Source organism: Chelmon rostratus, chromosome 7 (assembly GCF_017976325.1).
Source record: "Chelmon rostratus isolate fCheRos1 chromosome 7, fCheRos1.pri, whole genome shotgun sequence".
Taxonomy (NCBI): Eukaryota; Metazoa; Chordata; class Actinopteri; order Chaetodontiformes; family Chaetodontidae; genus Chelmon; species Chelmon rostratus.
Window position 1 is genome coordinate 19440277 of NC_055664.1, and position 25979 is coordinate 19466255.

The 25979-nt window shown below is 42.7% G+C and overlaps 1 protein-coding gene across 1 annotated transcript in view; it reads right to left on the minus strand.

Annotated features, from left to right (window-relative positions):
• plch1 (phospholipase C, eta 1) overlaps positions 1-20723 on the minus strand; it is a 52662-nt gene extending 31939 nt beyond the window's left edge. The window contains exons 1-2 of the mRNA XM_041940887.1: positions 20645-20723; positions 2338-2484 (exon numbers count right to left, since the gene is read on the minus strand). Of these exons, the coding sequence (XP_041796821.1) occupies positions 2338-2484; positions 20645-20723 (226 nt within the window). The remainder of the gene's footprint in view (positions 1-2337; positions 2485-20644) is intronic.
• Between the last annotated feature and the right edge of the window lie 5256 nt (positions 20724-25979).

Below are 25979 nucleotides of genomic sequence, written 5' to 3' on the forward strand. Positions count from 1 at the left end.
TCTCAGCAGTTATGTTCTAAAGCACAAATAAACACACCCACACCTCCGCACAACCCTGCAGGAAGGTGCCGCATTGCTGGATTTTATGTGAATGCAGACAAAGCACAGGCTTCATCATGTCTGATGTGGTCTCTCTAGATCTGCTCTGTGAATGTCTCTCTCTCTCTGTGTGTGTGTGTGTGTGTGTGTGTGTGTGTGTGTGTATGTGTGTGTGTGTGGCTCAGCCCTGCCCTCGGTCAAACAGACACACCTGTAGCTCTTCATACAGCACAGAAAGGGGAGAGAGACAGTGATGTGACCCTTGGACTGTATAAATAGTGGATGGAGCATGCAGGTCTGAAAACTGAAGCCAATACACAGGTGCCTTAAACCTGCTTTCTTTCTAATGGCCTGCAGGGGGCGACTCCACTGGCTGCAAAATAAAGTCCTATTGTATGGAAGCATATGAGAGAGTGAAAAAATTGTCACTTGATTTATTGCCTCAGTTAACAGTTTCCAAATGAGTTTATGGTCTCAATCCTTACTTTAATATAGCATGATGTTCATTTGTGTCGCTACATTTGGATCCCAACCTCACCCCCTGCGCACTGTTAATAGCTGGTGGCTACATACCCACTGCTAACAGGTCATAGGTGAATTTGCATGAATCTTTACATTGTCTTTTAGTAAAATCCTGCATAGCATGCCTTTAAATAATACACCTGAAGTGACTAAAACACTGTTGGTTTTGGGCCATTTCTATGATTTGTTGACAATAGCAAAACTATAGAGCTACATGAGCTTTATCCTTTCATTCTGCAGCCAAGTGCAATTCCCGACACAGTATAATGACAGAGGAACGAAGCAGGTAGAATGATCAGTCAGTGTAAACTATTAAAATGCCTTGAATAGCTTTCTGAACAAAATTATGCAAGCACCGCACTTTCTCTGCTTTCCTCTATTGTGTGTAAAAATACACAGAGAAGTTCCTGAAGGTCTCAGAGTGTATCACGGTCTAATGAGATTGGAGTTTAAACTCGGCTATCTTTGATTCTTTGTTAGGAGAGAGAAATCGCCTGCAGTAAACTATGTCCTGTCCTACATATTCACACATATGCTCTGCCTGTCTCCGTCTCATTAACATGCTGTTAAAGGTGTCAATTAAAGCAATTCATTAACGACACTCATCAATGCACTAATGTGTTTTCCTCAGGACAACCAACCTCCATGTCTTGGGAAACAGCATCATGTTTAATTTAATTGATTAAAGAATTATTGACATGATGATTTTGTTCAATTATCTCTCACCCATTCCAAAATATACATGTCCATTTCCCCATTCAGTTCTCTCATCCCTTTACCTAATCTGATCCCAGAAATTCTGCCCTGACTGAAAGTAACAATATGGCAGCCTTATTTTGATCCTGCTCAGACAGATAACACACACACACAAACACACACACACACAAACACACACACATTCAAAGAAAGAACTGGGCAGCTGTTGTGTGTTTCTCTTAATCGTGTCAATGGAGAGGATCTAAGAGGCTTATCTAATCCACACACACACGCACACACACACACACACACACACACACACAAACTACCACACTTCCATTTATACACATGTCAGGACAGGTCCATAGACAGATGAATGCTTCAGTAGGTTGATACATAAAACTAGTAGGGTAAAAAATGCTGCTTTGTGAGGGGACATGAAATATAGAATGATAATCCCCTCAGAGGCAGAGCAGTGTGGCTGACTCAGATTTTAGAAATTCAACTGACATTCTAGGAAAAAATAGCAGACAATCTGCAAAGCACTTTGTGGCACTTACGTGGTACAAAAATAAGAACATTAGTATTATTATGTAAGTTTAAAGAATAATTCCAGTTCATTGTTAATTATTGTTGTAGCTTTGGCCAACACATTTGTAGTTACATGGTGTAAACACAATTTCCAGGACACTCGGTTGTCATTGTCCAGAAATAGCGACTACAGCAAGAATGAAGGGTAAAAGTGAGACGAGGCAGTCAGTCTGTACAGTGACAGATGATTACAATGGGCAATTTGTTTGATAATAATTAATAATGTTTATAATCCTGCCCCTTCAACTTAATACAATGCAAAATAAAAAAAATATTTTCAATGATTGACATGAAGAAGAACTATCCTTTTATATGTAATCAGAATGTTTATACAGTGCAGCAGTATCATATGAGAGACTGCAGGAGACAGTGACAAAGACAGAGTGTGCATATGTGCTTTTCTATCTGTGTGTGTTTGTATGTGTGTGTGTGTGTGTGTGTGTGTGTGTGTGTGTGTGTGTGTGTGTGTGTGCGCCCATGCATACTCACTCTTGGCCTTCTCACTCTTGCGTGAGGGCTTCCAGCGAATGCAGGAGCGATGCTCATCCAGGTAGAAGAGTCTCACCAGCCCTTTGGATCCTGCCTTCAGCTTTACCATCTGTGTCCCGGACTGCATCACACTCATGCATCGCTCCACTGCCGAAGAAAAAACAAACACGCACAAACACTGGGGTCAGTGGAGCACTATATCACAACACAATGGGAACAGGTGCCTGGCTTTATTTGTCTTTTCTCAGGAAGAAGCGAGGCTATGTCACGGTGTCGGACAATTAGCGGAGCAGGCAGCAGCTGATGTGGGTCAGAGTCCAAACTGCAACAGAGACGCTACTGTGCGAATGCACAGGGCTGCTTTTCTGTTACCCACTGACCTGCTGCTGAGAGCAACGGAGAGAGGGAAGAAAGAGGGAGATCTTATAAAGGGAGACAGAGCTCATGTGTGTCTCTAAGTTTCACGGAGGGGCTGTAGGCTGTTCCAGAAGAAATCTCCACCTCGTGCTGAGGCAGGTGGAAGCTACATTAAAGGCTGCCTGAAATGCAGTTAAACTGTCTTAATCTTGCAGTGATAATTTAAAATACTGGATCATCTTAAATAACAAAAAAGCAAGGTGTTGGTACCACTTCCTACTGCATCATGGGGGCTTTAAATGCTGTGCTACTGTTGTCCCTGCAATGCATTGTTGTGCTTCAGTTTCCAGTATGTATGTGCATCATATGCTCAATTTTAGGCAGTCATCTACAGGTGAAGGTTCAATTAAAGACACCTGAAACAACCAGAAAAGTGGGAGGGAAAGTAAAATAATGGTGGAGTGCTCTGAAGAGAACAGAGGGGCTCAAACGATGGTGAGAAGTGACTCTGTGTTTGATTGCCTGGAACTGTCCAGCATCGAGAGGATAAAAGACGAAAACTTCAAACTTTTTACTTTTTCTGACAGCTGGTGGCAGCGATACAGACGTGGATGACAGCAGCGAGCGAGATTGCCATCCTCATTAGTGGAGTGCGCGTGCATGCTTGTCTCTGGCTGTGTCTGTGCAAATGTTTGGCTACGCATGCAGCGCATGTTTTCATGTATGCATGCAATATGTCTATGTTTACATGAATCAGTAAACACTCATAGTGCATAATTTGTCTTTACGGTAGACAAGGAGCCTTAAACACATGTGTTTTGTCAAATTATTAACAAATCATGTGAGGATTAGAATAGAATAGATTTCACTTGGTACAATCTTAGCTCGGAGGTATTCAGGTGTTCAGACACTGAGGCTATATCCGTTTTTTTTTATGTCTTGTGAAGTGAATCCCACTCTTTTCACAAGACTCTCTTGAATTTCAGTTTAAGTCAGAGACACGTATCATTGAAGAGTGAACAGCTTGTTTCCACTGTAAAAAATATTAGAGACACTTATTCTCTTCCTTAATGTCAGATAGATCAGGTTATTTTTTTGCCATCAGTTCTCTAACAACATGTTTTCCAGTCACATTAGAGAAGACGACCCACAGCCATTATGACACTGATAGTAAGATTCAATATACACTGTAGCTACTGTAGTTACAAAAAGTGCCTGAATATCACTGTGGGCTTTACAGACTCCTCTGTGCTCAGAGTTCAGGGACTTTAAGGACTCTTCAGTTGGTCAAATGATTGTACAGTCCTCCAGCTAGACGGACAAGCTCTCGTCAAATGAGGCAATTTCCAAGAGGCAAATGCGCACCCTTAAATTCTTGCTGGAAAAATAATGAAAGAAAAAATACCTGCACACTGCTTGTTTGTTCTCAGTTCCTTTTATCCTGACTGCTAAAGCTTCAAGCGTCTTCTTAAGGTGAAGGTGAGGGAAAGTGCACGCCTTTATATACAGACAATTTATGATGGGATGTGATGACTAATAAACAAACTTTGGAGGACCAGCCTTGAGTGCTCAGAAGTAATCATTCCTTTCCCAGAGGAATGACATATCATCATTATATTAAACGGGAACTTCAGTGATTTAATATTGCACTTCCACAAAGCCGGGGGAAGCAGGAGAGACTAAAAATGAGAATCGTCAAATCACATCAGCAGAGATTGAGATACATTGAGATCCCACACTTCCCATGATGCATCTTTTTGGGTCTCTTTATTAAACCCTCCATGTCTTTTAAATGGCCACATCTTCCAGAGTTCCAGTTTGTAATGCAGTCTGCAATATATTCTTACTCTTTAAGCCTGGAATAAAATAACCTTGATACAGAAAAGAGCAACAGAAGACATTATACAACTGTTATCCCATGACAAGCAAACTGTAGCCCCTTAAAGCACAGCATTAAACACATATGAACACACAAATACAAGAGCAACTAACATAGATTTAGGATGCTGCATTTATCTGTTCCATAATACCAGGCTACACCACTGCTTGCAACTAGGGGAGGTTTAAGACATCCGTCAACAACTCAGTGTTTGCACTCCCAAACTGCCAAAAAGGGAAGCGTGTACTACAAGGAATTACACACCTCTTTGACATTTAATTCCTCAACGTGATGGGAATTCACAGTTTTAAGCAGCTGGCAAAGAGACAAAGGCCAAAAAGAAACTATACACAGACACAAACTCTCGACTACAAGACTTTAATGTACCATAACCCCAGTCCTAATCCTTCAACCAATATCTGACTAATGGTGCTGAGCTCTGCTCAGGGTCCCCACGGCACATTTCCGAAGTTTTGGATCAATAAAGAAAATAAACCCAACACCAAAGAGCACATTTGTACCACACACCAATGATGCATCAGAAGTTAAAATTCACATCCAAAAATTCATGGTTAAGATGTTTGGTGATTGTATCCTACAATTAAATATATAAATGCATGAACGCCTGCAATCAGGTTTGCTATTTTCTGCATGAAATCAAAACCATGTTAGAAAACGAGCATGGAAAATCTGGTGAGCGAACCTAATGTCTCAAAGTCTGTAACGGTGTATTAGCCCCTTGGAAAAATGAGAAAAAACAAAATGTTCTTAAGCTGTACGACATTTGTAATCTTTCCATCTTCAGAAGGACACACAGGAGCATGCACACACACATACAGACACACAATGATAGTAAAAAGGTTATTCTAAGAGGACATGGACGATTATCTTCAAAGACAGCTAAAGTCAAACCTCTCCAAAAACACATGTTTAAGTGTACTTAAAAGAACACACACCAGGCAGAGTACTTGTTAAGAGGCCCTCTGTCCTGAGGGCAGGCTTAGCAATGACACAAATTTTGTTCTCAATATTCTTTGAGTCATAGATGCTCACTCCAGGGATGGTAACATAAACACACAAGTATATGCATATGAACCTGAGCCCTGTGTATTCCCAGGGTGCATGACAAATGAATGCACTAATGGTCACACAACCTGCCACGTTGATTGCACAATGGAGTACGTGCGGAGAGAAACAAGCATCCGTGTAAATAAAACAATAAGCTTGGGGAAACTAATCCCTACAGGAGAGTTGTGCAAATACAAAGACCTCAAGTCCAGCTAACTGCTATTTCTTGCAGTTTACAGCAGTTTGCTTGCAACAGTAATGGCTCTATTCTAGAATGACTGATAGATCTGCTAAGATTAGGTTTTAGCTGAGGTTAATGGTTTGCAAAGGTCACCTTGTAAAGCACACGGCTTCTATGCTTGAATTTATATAAAGAACAGCGGATTACTGCTGTGAACATCTGACATGAATGATGGTACGTAAACCCACTGTGGGCAAATATAACAAAGCAGTTGTAACTAAAATTAACTTGGTTGTTTGTTTTTCCTAAACCACACAAATTTGCATCCTGGTATGATGGTTTAAAGTAGCACTTTTTTTTTTTTTTTTTTGCCTTTATGGGCTAGCTGAACAAGCTAACCCTAACATTATACCACCTTTTAAACTTGAATAGCAAGTGTGTTGTATATTAGGCATCCAGCAGACACAAAGCAACATTAACATTCATTTAGAGGCATGTTTTTGTCCACTTTTAAGGCCGATATTTACTCTTGTTTTACATCTGTTTTTGGTCTCCACCAACTCCTTAGGGAAATATCAGTATCAATATCATCTTTAGCTGCTCAGTGCTCCACTGTGTTCACCAGGTAGTCGTTAACTTCCTCCATCTACTGTTTGGTGCTGAACATGTGGCTTACAGATGGATTTATCACTGATGAGAGGAGTGACAAGTCCTCGTCTCCGGTAACCCTCACTGACTGGGGGGGAAGTCTCTGGTGCGCGTGCTCTGTGAAAACAGGGGCCGGCTGGGGATTCACAAAGCTCTGGTGACTGGAATGACTTGAAAACCTGACTCTCTTTGGTGAGAGACTCATACAAACTCAAGTCAGTAAAAAGAGGCAAACCTCTCAAGCTGTGGGCCATAAAACCAGAACAATGCACCAAAAGCTGTAAAACAGTCTGTGAGGCTGAGGAAAACTGCAGAGTTGGGTGATGCTTCTGTGCGGGCTCATCACTACAAGTGACTCCTTTCACACTAATTTGATCCATTGTTGGTATAAAAACATTTCAAGTGCAGCTTTAAAACTACAACTGCAGTCTGTTGCACTTAAAATGAAGTTAGATGATAAACAAAGGTGGTTTCTCTGGTTCTTGCAGTTGTCAGAGGAAAAAGTGCTAAATTGTGACATTTATTCTTCAGTTTTATCATTTCATTACCAACTTTTGCTCTCAAGTTTTTTAATCATACAAATTATCCCATCATTTATCACATTGCAGGAATTAATACAAACTCATATCTGTCCATAATGTGTGAGCAAGTCCTGTATATTGTGGTGAGAGCTGCAGAGAATAATGGGACGCAGAGAGACTCTGGGAAAAAGAATTAATCAGAAACAAGAAAATGGGCTGTGTTGCATTATTTATCTCATCGAGCCACTTCTGCAACTCACAGCTTCATTAACGATGGAATTCAATGGCGGTCACTGTCAACTGTGTGCTACTGTAGTGTTGCTCGTATTCACAGTGTGCAGGCTGTGCTGCAGTGAAAAGGCATGTTGTTCTGGGTCTGTGATCTTACACCAGTTTAGGCTTCAAAATCCATGACTCAGTTTGGAGAAGTTCCCAGCAACACTAAACATGTAACACCATAAATCAGTGAATAAACACTTTTCGCCGGCACAAGAGAGAACACGCCCATTCTCCCACAACTGCAAAGTGTTTTTTTTTTTTTCCAAGAGGCAGTCAGATATATTTCACAAGAAAGAGCTAAAAGGGAATACATAAGTCTGGATTTTTTTTTTCATTCGGCTCAGCAGGCAACATGAGGCAGCTCTCCAAAAATAGAGGACATTATCAGTTCATATGTTTCGGTTTCTTTGCGACAAAACACAACTTAAAGAGCACAGCGCACTCTCTATTGTTGGTTCTCCTTCCATTTTTTTTCCTGTCTCCTCTTCGTCGGCTATCAATCCATGTTAGTCCTTGACATTTCCGCAGGCGTTCTACAGACCAGCTCTCCATCATGATAAGGACCATAAAGAGTCAAATCTCAAGCCTAGTTAGGCTGAAGGAGAGGGGAACAGCGTTGATATCTTCCTAGGAGAGCGAAGCTGCCTCGCAATCAAAGATGAGAACTAATGTAAGTGGCTCTCAAAAGACCAGTGATGGTTAAAATCAAATGATCAGCGCCCTTCACATCTTCACTCACATCTCTTGTCCATTTTTCCCTCGTGGATTCATGCTCAAACCGTCTGGGCATGAGGGTTTAAATGTACAGTTTAGTTTGAACTTCCAGTAACTGTCTTGCGGGAAACCTCAGAAAAAAATGAATCCAGTGTCTTCTTAAACCCACCTGGCATTTATACACAGCTTATAACCAGGTGCCAATCTTTCTGCTTTGCTGTCTGTGGCTACAGTATCAGTGCTTTGCCAGCTCCCTCCTTGCAAGCTCACAGAGGGGGATTCAAAAAGACAGCCACACAGATCAGCTCCACCCAAGTGTGAAAATAATGTGATTTTCAGCTAGGTGAGAGAATTAAAAAATATGTAAAGCATCTTTTCTTTCTCTATCCGACCTCTACTTTCTGGCTCCCATTTCTTTCAAGCAAACCGGAGTCTGAGCGTCTGCATTCGCTTGTGTGTTTGTGTTTATGCGAGTGCACGTGTGCGCACGTTTAAAAACTCATCATCTCTGTCGGCGCAGAGCAGAGAGAGCAGATCAAAGCTTTGTCTTGCCACAGAGGCCCATGCAATTCAAACATATTTTAATGTGGTAGGTGATAGAGACGCCTCTGTGATACCCTGATGAACAAAGCCCATCCTCATTTAGATCCATACAATAAAGGTCAGGCTGGCGCGGCAACCATCAGAATCAGCAGCAGTTTTCATTCCTAATTTTCAATCTTAACAGTCATTTTTATTCGCAACATGATGCAAGATTCCCAGCCTCATTTCTGTCATCAGTCATAATCAGTTATGGCTAATATTTCAATTCTCGAAGGGTTTTGCATGAGATCTCTGATAAGATTCGGTCTTAGGGTGATGAGTGAAATGGACCGCAGTCCAACGGTTAGCATAATTTATTCATAACTACATAAATTCATATTCAACAGCATCTGCCTGATCTTTCATGCACTATTCATGTGACATAAGGAACCACCACATGAACTACCCAAGCCAAATCGACTGTTGATGAATCCTAATAAGCAAAGCAATCGCACCAAAATAAAAGTGTCTGAATGGAGGCGCAATTTTTCACTTACTGCTCTGTTAGGCCTGTTAGCGCTCATGACCTGAGGGTTTGCTTTGTGTGCTGAAATTTAATCAAGATGTGATTCAGTTTTGGTCGACTGACTGTCCAACCGACAAAATGAATGACATGTACACGTAATGATTGCCAAAATGCACAGAAATCAACACGCAAACAAGACCGGTCTTCTCTTGCGTGTAATGAGCAACAACTCATTAAAACAAGCTTCCTGCAAGTTCAAAGTTACGGTAGCAGAAAGCGAGCAATTCGACCGTCCTGGGGATATTCTGATACATAAACATGAGCTCCTGCTCTTTTGCTGTGCTATAAATAGCACCAGTAAGCAATATGTTCAATATGCAGTATGTTTGTCCACACACACACATTTGGTCTGCAGAAGTCAACCTGCATAGCAACAGAAACAATTGGACAAGAGATTTTTAGACAAGATATGGCAATTTAAGTAGTGAGAGATGGAAAATGCAGTGGAAAAGCCTCTCACTTATATTTGTTACTTTTAAGGGGTTTCCTTCTGCTAGGCACCCTCAGTTATACTGTCTAGACTCACACACACACATGCATGAACTTACCAATTTGTGAAAGCCTGCATTTCTGTGGTACAGCCACGGTGCCACCAACATGGTAGACGTTATGCGCCAGGAGCGTCGCCACAGTTACCACCGCTGATTTTTCAGGACCATAAATAAAGTTGGATCTTACTTTACGGGCAGATAATGCAGTGGGATCAAAAAGAGAAGGAAACATTTCCTCCATTGTCTCTGCAGAAAATGAGCTAGTAGGAGTCCTCCTCGGCTCAGTCCCAGTACACAACACACTCAGCTCCACCTGTAGCTAAAACCTCAGACAAAGAAAAAAAAAAAACACTTTTGGTGTTCCTCACATCAGACTTGACGGACACTCTAGACCGGCTTCAGACAGAGAGCCTCCACACTCCTAACAACAAGAAAGCACATGGAAACTCCTGCTGCTTATCCTCCTCTGTGCTGTCCTCTGATCCGACTGTCCTCACTCTGAAAGCACAACACACATTTCCACCTGTCTCCTGGTCACCTGCTGTCCTCTCCCGCTTCTTGCTCTTCCCATCCACCTCTCTCTGATGTTCACGCGTCTCTCCTGTGCTGCTGTGACGGCGCGGCTGCCAATATGCTGCCCCGATGCACAGATTGAGACTCAGGATTTGACAGATCAGTTATTGTTGTGCACTTTATGGGGTGATTATGAGGAGTAGAGGAGGAGGAGAGTGCAGCAGATGTGTGTCTCTGCATATCAGCTGGGTTCATTAAGGTCAACCAGTGGGATACAAGGATAAGAACGATGACATAACATTTGTGATAATGCACTAAAAGTAAGGTTTAATGGGTTGATGTGTGTGTGTGTGTGTGTGTGTGTGTGCTGCAGGAAGAGCCACTGACAGCACATCTGCCCGTCCTGTACTAAATGCTCTTCTAGTTTCCACAGCCAGCCTGTTAGGAGTAAGACAATACCTAATAAAAAAGGAGATTATAAGTTCATGTTGGTATAAAATCCATGGGGCTCTAATTTCCTGAAAATGGGCACAAATGGAAACGAAATCTCCAGACTGAGTCATAAATGGAAATAACCAGCAAATTATGTAATTTTAGAGATCGCAGGGGTTGCCGCAATCCAGGCACAGCTGGCCACAACATGGAAGAGAGGCTGAATACATTGTATTAGTAAAAGTGATCCAGAATCAACAGGTGGAGTCAGGACGAGTTTCACTAATGACCAATCACATGAGCTCCTCTAATGCCTTTAAAAGTAACAACAGGTGAGAAGGAAGGCGAGAGACTGAGGTATCTGAGAGTGAAAAAAATTCCAGAATATACCCCAAATGTGAATATGCATCCATCCATCCATCCATTCTCTTCCGCTTATCCGGGGCCGGGTCGCGGGGGCAGCAGTCTAAGCAGGGAGGCCCAGACTTCCCTCTCCCCAGACACTTCCTCCAGCTCTTCCGGGGGGACCCCGAGGCGTTCCCAGGCCAGCCGAGTGACATAGTCCCTCCAGCGTGTCCTGGGTCTTCCCCGGGGCCTCTTCCCGGTGGGGCATGCCCGGAACACCCTCCCAGGAAGGCGTCCAGGAGGCATCCGTTGAAGATGCCCGAGCCACCTCAGCTGGCTCCTCTCGACGTGGAGGAGCAGTGGCTCTACTCTGAGCTCCTCCCAAGTGACAGAGCTCCTCACCCTATCTCTAAGGGAGCGCCCCGCCACCCTGCGGAGGAAACTCATTTCAGCCGCTTGTATCCGAGATCTCGTTCTTTCGGTCATGACCCAAAGTTCATGACCATAGGTGAGGGTAGGAACGTAGATTGACCGATAAATCGAGAGCTTTGCCTTTCGGCTCAGCTCCTTCTTCACCACGACGGACCGGTACAACGACCGCATTACTGCTGCCGCCACACCGATCCGCCTGTCAATCTCACGCTCCATCCTTCCCTCACTCGTGAACAAGACCCCAAGATACTTGAACTCCTCCACTTGAGGCAGGAGCTCTCTTCCAACCCAGAGGGGACAAGCCACCCTTTTCCGGTCGAGAACCATGGCCTCGGACTTGGAGGTGCTGATTCTCATCCCAGCCGCTTCACACTCGGCTGCAAACTGCCCCAACACATGCTGGAGGTCCTGGTTCGAAGAAGCTAACAGGACAACATCATCCGCAAAAAGCAGAGATGAGATCCTGTGGTCCCCAAACCCGATTCCCTCCGGCCCTTGGCTGCGCCTAGAAATTCTGTCCATAAAAATAATGAACAGAACCGGTGACAAAGGGCAGCCCTGCCGGAGTCCAACATGCACTGGGAACAAGTCTGACTTACTGCCGGCAATGCGAACCAAGCTCCTGCTCCGGTCATACAGAGACCGGACAGCCCGTAGCAAAGGGCCCCGGACTCCATACTCCCGAAGCACCTCCCACAGAATGCCACGAGGGACACGGTCGAATGCCTTCTCCAAGTCCACAAAACACATGTGGACTGGTTGGGCAAACTCCCATGAACCCTCGAGCACCCTGCGGAGGGTGTAGAGCTGGTCCAGTGTTCCACGGCCAGGACGAAAACCGCATTGTTCCTCCTGAATCCGAATTCTCCTCTCCAGTACCCTGGATGCATTGTCCCAAATACGTGATTTGAGAGGTAGAATAAAGAAGCAGCTGATGTTTATTTATATCGTTATAGTTGCTCAAGCAGTTATGAGGATAATCAGTGAAACATTTAAACTGCGATTCTTCTGCTCTTTTGCATATCTGAACACACTTATTTCCAACAAACAGAAACGATTCTATTTGCAAATTCCAAATTCATTTCTTTATTTATCCAACAGAAAAATTTTTAAATGAATATCTTTAAACAAACAAATGCAAAATAGGGTGTTTAGAGAGACGTTTACCATTAAATGTGGCGTATAAGGTTGAAATAATCAATGAGGGTCTCCAAGCTGTGCCAGCTGTGTGTCTCTGCCCACTAGAGCCACGACAATTGCCCTGCATCTGCATTTGTGATAAGAGGTGATCTTTAGTTTAGCATATCTTTACACTTTACTTGCAAAAACTGACATTTAAGTGTCAGCTTTTAAAAATCATTTGTCTGGTTGTCTAAATATGGAAACCCAGAAAACAATGAGCAAGCGGGTGGAAAACTTAACATCAAGGATTGGAAAGCTGCCTTCCAAACTAATCCTGCCTTAAACTGCAACACGCAGCAGTGATGTAACATTGGACAATAAGGGAAAGCAGGATTTCACTTTCATGGAAATGGATCTCAAGAGGGATGCAAGTCTGCAGCCATGATTGATTTTCATTCTGTAGTGATACAAAGCAAGGGTACAGAGGGTAGTATAAAAACCTGTGGTATGCTATGGGACTAATGCCAAGTTGACTAATTAGTGAAAGTCAAGTCATCAAATCCGAAATTGGATTAAATTAATGTTTCCTCACAATATCTTGGGAGCAGTTAATACACATCTCTGTCTTTTTTCAGTCTGAATAGGGTTATATGGGGCCTAGATTTCTGAGGTTGTTCATGTTACATCCCTTCAGAAATAAACATTATTACTGTCCATCTCTGCATTGTACATGATTGTCTTTATATTTAACAACTTTATTTTCAATGGTTATTTTCATTGAAAATCTATGAGTAATTTGGTCACATGTCACTATCAAACTAGAAAAATATCCAGTTTTCAGATTAGATAAACAGGTGATTTATAATATTGCTGCACTGTTGTAAATCAAAGATGATAAACCCCAACTGCCACCTCATGTAATCCCATCGCATCTTCTTCTTACACTTACCCCTGAATTTGGGGTTATGTCATCCAGTCTCCAGCCTGTTTCACTGTTCCTCTCGGGACATTCAACAGCTTATGAAAATAATTTAGTCAGACAAGCAGCTCTGGGACTGATGATGACTTCTGGATAAATGTGCAGGGAAATCAGGCTGCGCCATGGTGGGACAAATTGCAGTAACATATTTAAGACAGCTCTGAGCTTGAACAGGCTGCTCCACCAGCGTGATGGCCAACAAAGTGACTAACACGTGTTCATATTTATTCAAGCATGACAATCATGCATGACGAAAGAAATTATGAAGTGGCGTTTCATTTGTCAGGGCTGACACAGATAGACAGACATTCATACCTGTGGAACAGCTGGAGTGTCTAATCCAGCAACCACCAATCCGTTGTAAGGAAACACAGAGGAAACCTGCATGAATGCAGGAATTACATGCAGACTGCACACAGGAAGGAGTGGAGCTAGATGCTCAACCAAAGTTTCATTCATTGTCTGAACTGTGTACATCCAAGGCACAAACCTGCATCTGTGATTCTGATTAGATACTGTTAAACTCAGGCGCAGAAATCTCTTATCACATTAAATAACCAGTACGGCTCTGACTTTGGCTCATGAAGGATCCGGTTGCTTTCAGGAAGAAGCCGATTACGAAAATGTAACATCTCCTCCGACCTAAATGACAAAACAGGTTGTTCATAACAGCCTGATCCATTGAAGCATTTTCTGATTTAGCGCCCCCATCGGCAGAACATTGTCAATCAGTGCCGCCTAAACCACTGGAAAAAACAACTAAATGATTCATATAGCACCTCTGTGGCTGATGTTTGATTAAGTTCAGACAACTAAACTACTTTCCTGAGGCTTGGTTAAAAATCATGCTCACAAGTTTGACAACAGGTGGGAACACGATTTGTGGGCTAAATCCAACCACCCAAGGTCCCTCTTGAGAGGTTTCAAGTACTTATAAACAACTTGCTGCCTGTGTCTTTGCTCTTGAGTGACAACAGTCATCATTCACACAACCACAAGAGTAACTTGTAAGGAAAATGTAAACAGGGGCATCCATGTGGCTGTGGGGTTAAAACCATGATCCCCTGGTTTGAATGCAGCTTTGCATCTGTCTTTCCCTCACTTCTTGTCATCTCTCTACTGTCGCTTCTATCTAATAAAAGCATGAAAGAATGTTTTAAAACAAAGGTAATATTACATATCTGACCAAATCGTCTGTTGGTCCATCGGTCCACTACCATGAGCGTGACTTTTGACAATTGAAATATCCCAACAAATATTTGAGGGATTGGTGTGAAAGATGGTGCACAAGTCCATGGATCCCAGAGGCTGAACTGTAATAGCTTTAATCTCCTGAACTGTCATAGACCGCAATCATCTGGTCAAAATTTCATTGTATTCAATACTTTGATTTATGACCTAATACTTGCGAAACCAATGACACTCCCATTGGCCTCAGCTATGCCTTTAGTTTAGTGCTTTGGTTGCATGGTAACACACTGAACCGACATGGTAAACATTACACTAAATATCAACATGCTGGCATTGTCATTGTAAGCATTTAACTCAAGTAGACCCTCAAAGAGCTGCTGGCATGACTGTAGACATTTAGTCTTCAGGATTTCTTTTCCTAATTTTTGGGTTGTACTTCTAATTCCTGCCTATTTAAATACTGCATACAATATAAGTAACATTAAGACAACCTCCATGAATTCCTTCGTGACACTGATAAATGGCTGCAACTGACTAACGACAGTTAATTCTTGCTAATGAAATGGCAGCTTTTCGTTGCCAGTGTTTCCTCACTCTTACAGCTTCAAAGCTTCACATCCTACAGCAGCATAATGCTTGTGAGTCTAAACTATTGGCACCCAGGGGGATAAATTCAAATATAAGTACCTTTTAGACCAAGCTAATTACACAAAAAACCTGTAAGGAGGAAGTCAAAAATATTTTGGTGTACCCTCTTATTAGCGACATAAAAGGTTATGAAATAGAGAAATGATGTGCAGAAAGAGGGGAAACGCACACACACACACACTCTTATCTCATACTCACTCACTTCGCCTAATTAAGAGCGCTCAAGGCAGCGCTCAAGTCGGCAACGCTACAAATGGATTCCCAGGTTCCCCCAGGGTGCAGAGTGTAGAGCAGCACCAGAATAAAAATAAACACGACAACTGCAGCATGATAATGCATTCACCAAAGATGCTACAGGGGGCTCCCCGAGTGGAGGAGTTCAGCACTGACATCAAAGGAGGGAACTGAAGCCTGCGTCTGTGTGTGTGTGCTAGTGTGTGTGCGTACAAGGGTTTTGTTAGTGCACATTCAGTATATATTGATGTTGACTGTTGCTGTAATGTTCAAGCCTCTGCCTTCTTCCTCCCAAAGCCAGGCTGGATGACTGTGAGTCGATTGAGATACATTATCTTTGGCAGCAGAGCCTGACTGCCGTGCTGATCTCAACTGCTTCAAATGAAATGTAACTGCCTTCACAGGAGAAGCCTAAAAGTGTTGGCTATGTAACTAAGTGCAAATAAAATGCAAATGAAATAAAAGCCAGTAGTTGTGAATAATTTGCTTCCTATTTCTCGTTCAGATACAGGTATGCAGACCACTGTAAATGCATTTGCAACCTGTGCAGCTGCAGCTTCATACCAATGAAGAATCCTAGTTTTAGGAGCTGACGTTTCACACTCACATCAAATATTTCCTTGATGCAAGAGCAAATGTGATGTGCCAGCAGCTACTAAGTCAACATGCAGAAAGATACTGAAACGTGTAGCCGGTGACACTTTATGTAAATGCAAATGACGGTGCTTCAGGATCACAGTATTAAATGTGACACATTGCTAAACTGGATACATCGGGCAAAAAGGAGGGGAGAAAATTTGCCGACATACAAAAGTCTTAAACGGGCAAGATCAAGAGCTACCTGATCAGATATTCAGTAGCAGCTTTTGGCAATTTTCAATTCTCATCTCAATCTTTACCAAAAAATTAATAGGTACCAAAAATGATACTCATTTCAACATTAGACGTGAGATTTTGATTTGAGTTGGGAACTCTGTGATCAGACATTGGATGCCAGCTTTTGGTACGTGACAGTTTTCAGTACGCATATTCACAGAGGCATTTCAGTCTGCACCAATAAAGTGTGAAAGAGAGATTGAAAATAACAAGAAATGGGATAAAAACGAGGAGAACAGCTGAAAGGATGAGAGTATGTTCCCTCCCCTGGTGTTTGTTAGCTGTTTCTCTGCCCTGGAGGGACAGAAAGGAAGAGGCAGAAACAGAAAGGGGGCGGGGGGGGCATGCTGAGATTCATCATCATCAGTACAGGAGAGGTACATGGGGAAAAACACATTTTACATGGAAAATCCATTTCCTCCATGTGGAGGAGATTAGCAGCCATGCATGCTCCTCCTAACCTTCCTCCCACCATCATCTTCTCCCCTGTTCTCCCTCAGTAAGGACAACGCAACTCTTCTTAGCACAAGTGTTGTCAAAGTGAAGACAGAGGTAGTCCTCTTGTCCACTGAAGCAAGCAGAGACCTCCCTCCCACACCCTAACGTTCACATAGCTAAAGAAAAACAGGCGCTGCAGGGGCGAAGACTGACAGTTTGACACATCCTGCTTTCTAAGTGCCAGAGATGCGCCATATTTTGACAACGTATGGGAGAGAGCAAAAGGGTTGCTCCTATAGCCCAGGGACTGCTGGGGCTTCAATTTTGCCATCAAAGCTCAACCTGGAGCTCTGTCACATTGTGTGGTGCTAACATGCCCTCTCTGGGTTTCAAGAGGCTCTTGTTTCTGCTGACAATCCAGCCCACCTCTTTTACTGAGCTACTGCATGTGGCAATCCCATGGGGTTTCTTCTCACCAAGGCGTTGCAGTGGCTGAACCTATAAACATCACAGGGATGGTTTGATTTCTGTGAGCGGTGCAGAGGACGCATGACTGAACGTGGCACACACCTATGTGCTACGTGAATCCAGGGCACAGCATGTCTGGTCAAAACCAGCAAATTAAGAGGCTTTTCTGCCCCCTAGTGACAAGTACAAAGCGGCATTTTCAGCACCAGGGACAGTTTCCCGCTGCTTCTCATCACGAGCTCTCACAGAAACTGCCAAAACCTGACATCTGTTTAGGAATTCACAGAAGAATCATTCGACTGAGTGATATCATGCAATTAATTCTGATGTTTTGTACCCAAAATGTCGATAAGCATTAATTACTGCACAATAAAGCCCTCATGCAAATTGAGAATCCTCAATTAAGATTCTAAGTGTTTGTAGCAGCGTGGGCGATGCAATTTCTCCACAACAACAAGCGCAATGGAGAAATTACGCATGGTCTGCTTGCAATGAAGACTAGAAGGCATCCACAGGAATGCGTGCACCCCTGAGAGTATTCCTCTCCAAACGGGACTGAAAGACGAAATAACCAAACGACAAAAAGGTTGAAAATGACCACTTACCCTTCTCCAAACTGAGATTTCTGCAAACTTCAAGTTCTGCCATTTAGGTCTGAAGTTGTTCCTCTCACAAGGTCCCTCCATGCGTTTTGGACATCATGTTTATCTCCTAGTTGTAGCGGTTTGAAATGCCATCAAAACATGCCTGACTCGTCAATTTCTCCATTATGATTGGATCGCCATAATGATCAAGGGTCCAAAAAAAAAAAAAAGAAAGAAAGAAAAAAAAAAGAGCCCGTTAACACACTCCTCAGCATCTGGCTCCCTGTATGATCTGCGGCGTGGATTCACAAACCATGAGACCCCTCACATCCACAGCCCCTGCGCGCACATCCTCTCCTCTCCGCGCAACACAGAGGCGCAACGATAAGCCGATTTCTCACGCGCTCGATGGACTGACTGAGAGTGATTGTTAATAAGCAAGAGCTTAAGAATCGGCGTGGAGTGAGTGAGGGTGAGCACAGAGCAGTGGCTTAACCGCCAGAGTTGCCCATTTGGACATTTCATCAGTTTTGCCCGACAGTCTGGTTCAGCTGTTTGGCGACAGTTTGAATTCCCCACCAAGCTGAACTCGTGCCTCATCCGTTTGTTTGTTTGTTTGTTTGTTTGTTTTTGGTCAGCTATTCCTTCGTGTGTATTCTCGGGAGAGAAGAAGTCACCGCTACGCAGGGATGCCAGCGCAATGACCCAGTTAACGCTCTGTGTGTCAGTTTAGGTATCGATGCTTCCTCAGAGACGCAGCGGGAAACGGGCATCATGACATGTGAGAGGTGCGCTGCGGTGCACTGGGTCCCAGAGAGAGAGACAGGGCGCAAGTTCCGTGTAAACATTAATTAATAGGCAGTTTTTTGGCTTTGAGGTTATTGGTGCGTGCGTGTGTGTGCGTGTGTGTGTGTGCATCCATCCTAGTTGAGTCAATTCCCTAATGAAGGTTTGGTCATCCTGAAGCTCCCAGATTAGTCATGTTCATTGGTCCACATTAAAGCCATTTAATTTAGGACTGCAGGAGACAATTATGAAGTGACCAAGCACACACACACACACACACACACACGCACGCACGCACGCACGCACAGTGCAACACACACGCATATACACACACAGTGGTGTTCAGACAATGAGAGCCAGAGCAGAGGTTATCAAATCGATTAGTGCTGTCTGGAGGAGCAAAAAGACGTGTCTGAACACAAGTCTCACCCTCAGTTCAATGCTGTGTGTGTGTGTGTGTGTGTGTGTGTGCGTGCGTGCGTGCGTGTGTTTTCCATGTGCATGCTGTGCATTAGCAAGTATGTGAGGGTTTGCTCACTTTGATTTACGTGTAAACATCTCTTCAGCCACACCTGCCTGATCACAGGCAGACCACAGTCTCCACCAACCCCCTCAAAACCCCTTTCCCACACTGATTTATGTACCACGGCCAAACAAAAACCATCAGCCACTCTGCCATTCACAAAAGACTGGAAACAACCGGGAGGAGAGAAGCAAAGCCATGCGGAAAATGAACGGGAAAAGAAGAGAGAGGCATATGTTTACAAGATGGTTCTGACAAGAAAGGACAGCCTCTCAGGGACATGCAGGAATGAATACAGACAGAGATCAGCAGGATCTGAAGTGTGGTGAAGATTAAACAGACGATTTATTCGCAGACAATCTGCTCTGTTCCTCTTCCCTTTATCCCTCTGAAAAACGTAATGGCAGCTTGAACATAATAACTTTAGATTAGCATCAGGACATGTTATCTTGTAAGAAATGGATAGGAGGGGGTGGAGGGATGGCGCAGTTTTTATGAAAACATCTAATTTCATGCTCAGTAGTTTATTCATTTCCACTTTAACAACATTAATTAACCACCGATTCTGAAAGACTCAAACTTTGGTTTGAAGAAATATTTTTACAAAGGGAGATAATGGTTGAAATTTCCTCAAGTGTGATCATATCTTTATTTCTAAGCATGGTGGACGGGGAAACAGATCAATCGAGTCAGTCAGGTCAATCCACAGCACAGCTCTGGAGCAGTCACACCTGATTACTTACAGTACACAGACAAACACAGAGCACACACTCATGTACTATGTAGCACACGGTCTGCCGGTGGTGGGATCTAGACACTCGCTGTAGTAGGTCAAGGTGCGGCTTTAAGTGGCAGCACATAGAGATCAGACATTGGTCATTGATTTATCTGGTAGACTGGTCAGCGTGCAGCCTCAACACCTCAAATCTCACGCAGTAAATCCTGATCAAATTGATGCCTTTCAGCGTCTGGATTAATTTCAGCTTTGAGGAAAATGAAAAGGAGAAAATGCACAATTTTCTCTGGTTTATTAAATCGTATCTACAGCATGCAAAATAGGGGTGTATATAAGTCTGTCAGGGAACTCAAGTTACAAATCTCAATACTGGGTGATGGAAATATCATATCTTTCTTCAGCTCTGACATATTTGGCTCCACTGTGTAAGTACTAATATGTATGAATTATCCATGGCAATACAAGTCAGGTGTTGCAGCCTGATTGTACACAGATGTTTTGTATTTAGAACAGTCTGAATGAAGTTCCGTGGACAGTTTTTCATTCATGTCACATCATAATTCAGTAGCTTGCAACAGGTTTTGTGTCTCAGCAAACAGGAAAAGATTTTATTCACAAGACTCTTGGCTGCAGTGTCTGCAATTCAAAAGTGTTTGAGGTACAACAGTGGAGACGAGTCTCCCTCTACTGTTCGTTCCCATGCTGTGCAGTCATCAGGAGGTTCATTGCTTTATTCTCTGTTTCTTTTATTTACCGTGAAAGGTGCTGTTGTCTGTCAGGAAGTGCCGGCGGTACTGTGGCTCTCCTTTCCTGTTCACCACCCGGGAGCTCATGGTGAAGAGGCGGGACGCAGGAGCACAAACAAGTGGATGCCCTATGAAGAAGAAGAGGAAACTTATTTACATCACATACCGTGTGTTAAAAGAGAATGAAAAACAAATTGTTTCCCTCCTGGACAGGCAGATAAGAGTTAATGTGAGGAGAAACGTCACTAAGGATGGTTTTGCAGGGTTAGTATTTTGAGTCAAATTTTCATAAACTGCGGATTTTCTGGTAGCATTTACTAAAACCTGGATGTTAAATGTGTTGCTGTGGGAAAACGCGTGAGCTGAAGAAAATGTGGTGTCATTACAGATAGAGACAACTTTACTTTTAAATCATGTGCAAAGAGGACAAATTATGCAAATTGGAAGACACATTTTCAGAGTTACATGTGCAAAAGTCTGGGGTGGGATTACAACAAACATACCCCTCCACTGCTGTTAAACCTCAGGTGCAGGGACTCCACTGCTTATCTTGAACCAAGACTTTGAATCATTGTTTTGTGCAGTTTTGCTTTAACTGTCTCCATTATCATAAAGGCATTTCTCTGATGCCTTTCTCTCTCCTCCTAAACCATTGTCTCATCGATCCAACAAGTTCTCGTCGTCCACCTTTTTCTCGCCTTTGAATTTCTGCATCTCTCCATGTGTTCTCATTTATCTTCTTCCTGTTTCTCCTCGCCATTATTCCCGGATTCCCAATTTTCCACCATTTCCTCCTGATCACTTTTCATTCCTGCCTCTCCTACTGCCAGTTTCACTGCTTAGTGGTTCCCCACCTGTTGCTCATCCGTCTTTCTGTGATTTACTACCTCCCACCACACACACACACACACACACACACACACAGGAGATGTATGGATCTGGAAAGGCTCGGAGCCTCTGGGACAGTTATTGGCGCCTGGTGCCGGCTGACCTGAGGAGAGGTGACTGTCTGGCTGAACACATAGAGCTTATAGGTCAAGTATCTCTGAGGTGAAAGTACTTTCCTGTGACCCTGCCACCACCTCACTTTAAAAGGCAGAAGCCTGTAATGTCTGCGGTGTTTATGACAGACCATATGAACAAAGACCCACTCGTTCTGTTAGTATCACACCCATGTCATGCTGAATCAGTGTTTGCAACTCAGCCAAGAATAACTACCGTAAAAACTGCCTGTATATGTATATGTTGTAAAATACTTCAACTGCATGTGTTTGCATGTTGCTTGAAACACTGCAATGCTGCTATCTTGGCCATAGCTCCCATGAAAAAGAGATTTTGTGATCTCAATGAGACTGGATTACATAAGCAATGTTTAATATTTGTTCCTTTAAATAATGTAAGAAAAATCAGTAATATTTTATTGATACTGATTAAATATTAAGCTGCACTCTGGTGAGTTTGTGCTGGTGCAGGAAGGTAACTTTCCAAGGAACAGAAAAGAGAAAAGGAAATGCCCTGCAAAACCCCAACACAGAGGCAGAAAGATTCACTTTTACAACAGTCGATGGAGAAAAACACAACGGCGAAGGTGCTTAAAGAAAAACAGCAACAAAGAGAAGCAAAAAAGAGCTTCACGGTGAGCTTGGAGCTTATATTTCTGCTCATGCTGCAATCGGTGCTCTCTGATGCCAAATACAGCTTTGACTTTACATGTAATTTCTGCTTAACAATAACTCATTTGCTTGCAGTGTGGAGGGTTTGGAAACCTTTGTGTTGCCTTTATGTTATAAGCACAATAATTCATCAGAGGCTTTTTGCTCACTGTCATTAAACTCTGCTTCACCTTGTGCCTGCAACGCCTCTTAGCTGCTCTGAACGCACCACAGAGCACGGCCCCTCGTGGCTCACTGCTTAATTATAGAATAATGTTTCAAAATTACCGTTTGTTTTCATAACAGAGTCCAAATTAAAGACAGGAGCCGAGCAGAGGTGCATGACTAGAGACATTGTTTGCTTTAATGCGGTGTCAAATCATGATATAGCTACATTATATGAATGCATAAACACTGAGGTCACATGTCAAAAAGAAGCTACCACAATGTGCATGTTAGTTAGCTTTAGAAATGCTGCACAAAGTTACACAGCAAACCTGATCACTGGGCAAATAGTGGCTATATTGCTGGTGCATCTGAATTTAAAATCTCATCAATGTCACATTTCTCTTTGTTTTTGCTTGTATTCACCAGGGAAAGGCAAGTATGATGGTGAAATATTACCAAAGTAAAGGCATAGTTAGACATTTTGGGAAATCGCTGTCTTGCCGAGAGTTAGATGACGTGATTTTTACTGCTGTCATGTTTGTCCATTAAAGATGAAGCTACGCAGGCTGCAGCTAACTTAGCTTAGCTTAGTGTAATGAAAACAGAGGGAAACAGCTTCCCTGCCACTGTCATAAGAAACAAAATCCACCTACCAGCACCTCCAAAGTTCATTAGTTAATTTTAATTCTTGGTTTTTAAATAAATAAAATGGCACATTATTATGGGGGTTGTGTGCCAGACTATTTGTTGGTCTGGAGAGTGCCTGCCAGGCAAACCAAAGGAGGCTGTTTCTTCTATGAATTTAAACAAACAAGATACAACATGCTAATTAGTGAGCTTTGGAGGTGCTGGTAGGTGCATTTTGCTGAATTTGGACAGAGCCAGGCTAGCTGTTTCCCCCTGTTTCCACACTTTATGCTAAGCTAAGTGAGCTAAGCTAACTGAATGAGGCTGCTGGCTGTAGCTTAGTATATACCACACAGACATGACAGGGGTGTTGATCTTTTCATCTGTCTTTCAACAAGAAAGCAAACACACGTCTTTGTCAAAATGAGGTTAACAACAGGTTAATGAAAAGCAAACATGTGGTTTATAAACCACACCCGCACAAACCAAGTGTTTGTGAGTGCACGACAAATGTGTTGGTAAAATGACTCTGCTTCTCTTCTTGCGACTGCGTGTAACACAAGAAGCCCTCTCATTTATAGGAGGGCCCAAAGCTCAAGGGGGATACAGTCTGTTCTTTCCTGTCTATCAAGCTACAGGAGCAGCTTAAAAATAAATGTTTCACTGTCTGATGAGCCACTCTCATCTCAGGCCCTAACAGGAAGTAGGTCGAAGATGCCCCCGGACTTTAAAGTTTTGCTTAGTAGATGCTTAAATCGAGTGAGAGTAATAAAATCTGATGCATGTGGATGCAGCCCTGCATGTTAAGCACATGTTTCAGTTCTTGTCTAGCCAAATAACCACTGGTATTATCACAGCCTTTTACTACTAGGGTAATGCTGTGTCTTTCAAATATTACAGGAAGGAAAGGAAACATCAGAGGGATATACATATATGGACCAATTACGATTTAAATCCTTTTTTCTTTTTAGGTCTTAACGTGCAAGACACTTTAGTCACTTTATAATATGTTTGCAGTCTGACAGCTCCTCTTTTTATTGCCCCATCAGACTTCACTGTAGCAGTATCTCCTTGTTTCCAGATCTCGGCAAGTGACAGTGTATTGTTATCATATCTGATAAACATTATGGCCAAAACTACGAACATAAGACCCAAATTGTAATAATCCATAACTCTCTGTGACATGGCACAAATCCCTGCTCACGTGCACACCTATGTTTGTAACAATGGTCCTCTCATGACACACAGACACAAAGAGAGCAGCATCTGTCACCCCACACTGACACATGCCAAAGAGCACTCGATTCAGACATGATTAATGAGATATACAATGGCTGTTCTATTTTATGTGACCAGCTGCCACAAATACTGAGTGATTATCAACCATGTTTAGAGTTTCAAAGATAATCTGCAACTGTCTCAGTGTTTGTGAAGTGTTTACAAAGCACAAGCTTATATCCAACACAGCTATGTTACTCCTCACATATCTTCATTTTGTCAGCTGGGATGAGGCTGCTAATGGCCTTCAGCCTGTAAACTCACCATGCTGTTCTACAGAGTCAATGTGTAGCTTGTAATTGCTTGTTAAGCAGATTTCAGAACAGAGAGTAAACAGTCTTGGTATGCTGATGGTTAAACAGATTTCAGGTTTCACGGTAGTTTCACTCCAGAGTGCTCCCAAGCTCAGTAACTCATTGATATTTAAGCATAGGCTGTAAAGGCAGCATGGGGAACAGAGAGAGAAGGCATTTTAATTCATGCTCATTAATTCATGTTGTCATTTTGAATTTGGAAACATTTTGTGTAAAATAAAGTTTTCACGTGTTTGTGTTCAGGGTTTGTGCATTATGGGTTAGAGACATTAAAAACATTTGTAGCGTGTGGTGCATCACAGCAGTCTGGATTCCTGCCAACCAATGCTGAAACTTAATTAACTATTTATTGTCTATTTCTGTACTGCTCTTAAGATCCTATTTTTTATTTTTCAAAAGTCACATTTTTGTTTCAGATTCAATGTCATCTACACAGAAAATCATAATGTTTAAAGCTGATAATTATCAGAACTAATGATTATTGTCATTATTGATTCATTTTCCAATTATTATCTTGATTATTGCTGGTCACAATCTTCAAATTGCTTGTTTTGCCTGGAAAAATAGTTCAAAACCCCAAAATATTTAACATATAGTTAATTATAATCAAAGAAAGCTGCAAATCCTCACATTTGAGCAGCTGGAGCGAGATCATTTTTGACTATTTTGCTTGGAAGATCCTTGAAACAATTAAGTGATTATCAAAATTCTTGCAAATTAATTTCCTGATCGATTACTCAACTACTCATTTCAGCCCTGCAAAATGACAATAACGTGTTTTCACCAGGCTGAGAGGAAAGAGGAGGAAGTGGTAACATCTGAATTGTCCAGCCAGTGTTTCAGTGACCTGATAAGGACATAGAGCGGACCTTGAGGCAGCGAGGTTACTGAGGGGTCAGAGTTGTGTTGCAGAGGGGCAGTGAAGCTATCTGAGCTTGTCAACAGACGCTGTGCTAACATCGTGCAGTCATAAAAAAAAATTGCAGAGTGTCCTAACTGATGCACTGTTGAGGCTGTTGAGCTGAAACAGACATCACCATCGTGAACATGCATCCACTTTAGGTGGAAATTCTGTCTCCGGAGCCAGAATATAAAGTATACGGCATGTTCTGTAACCTTAAAGAGACCAATCTTATTCTAACTTTCACATGTGCTGCTGTGTGTGTGGTAGAGCGTGCGTGTGCTGGGGTCGTCTTGCTTTACCGTGGAATTGAGGGGTGGGTAAGGTCACAAGTCAAACCGTCAGATCTATTTCAAGCAGAGACTCTCCCTCCTGTTCCCATCCTTTACTTTTACCCTCAGGT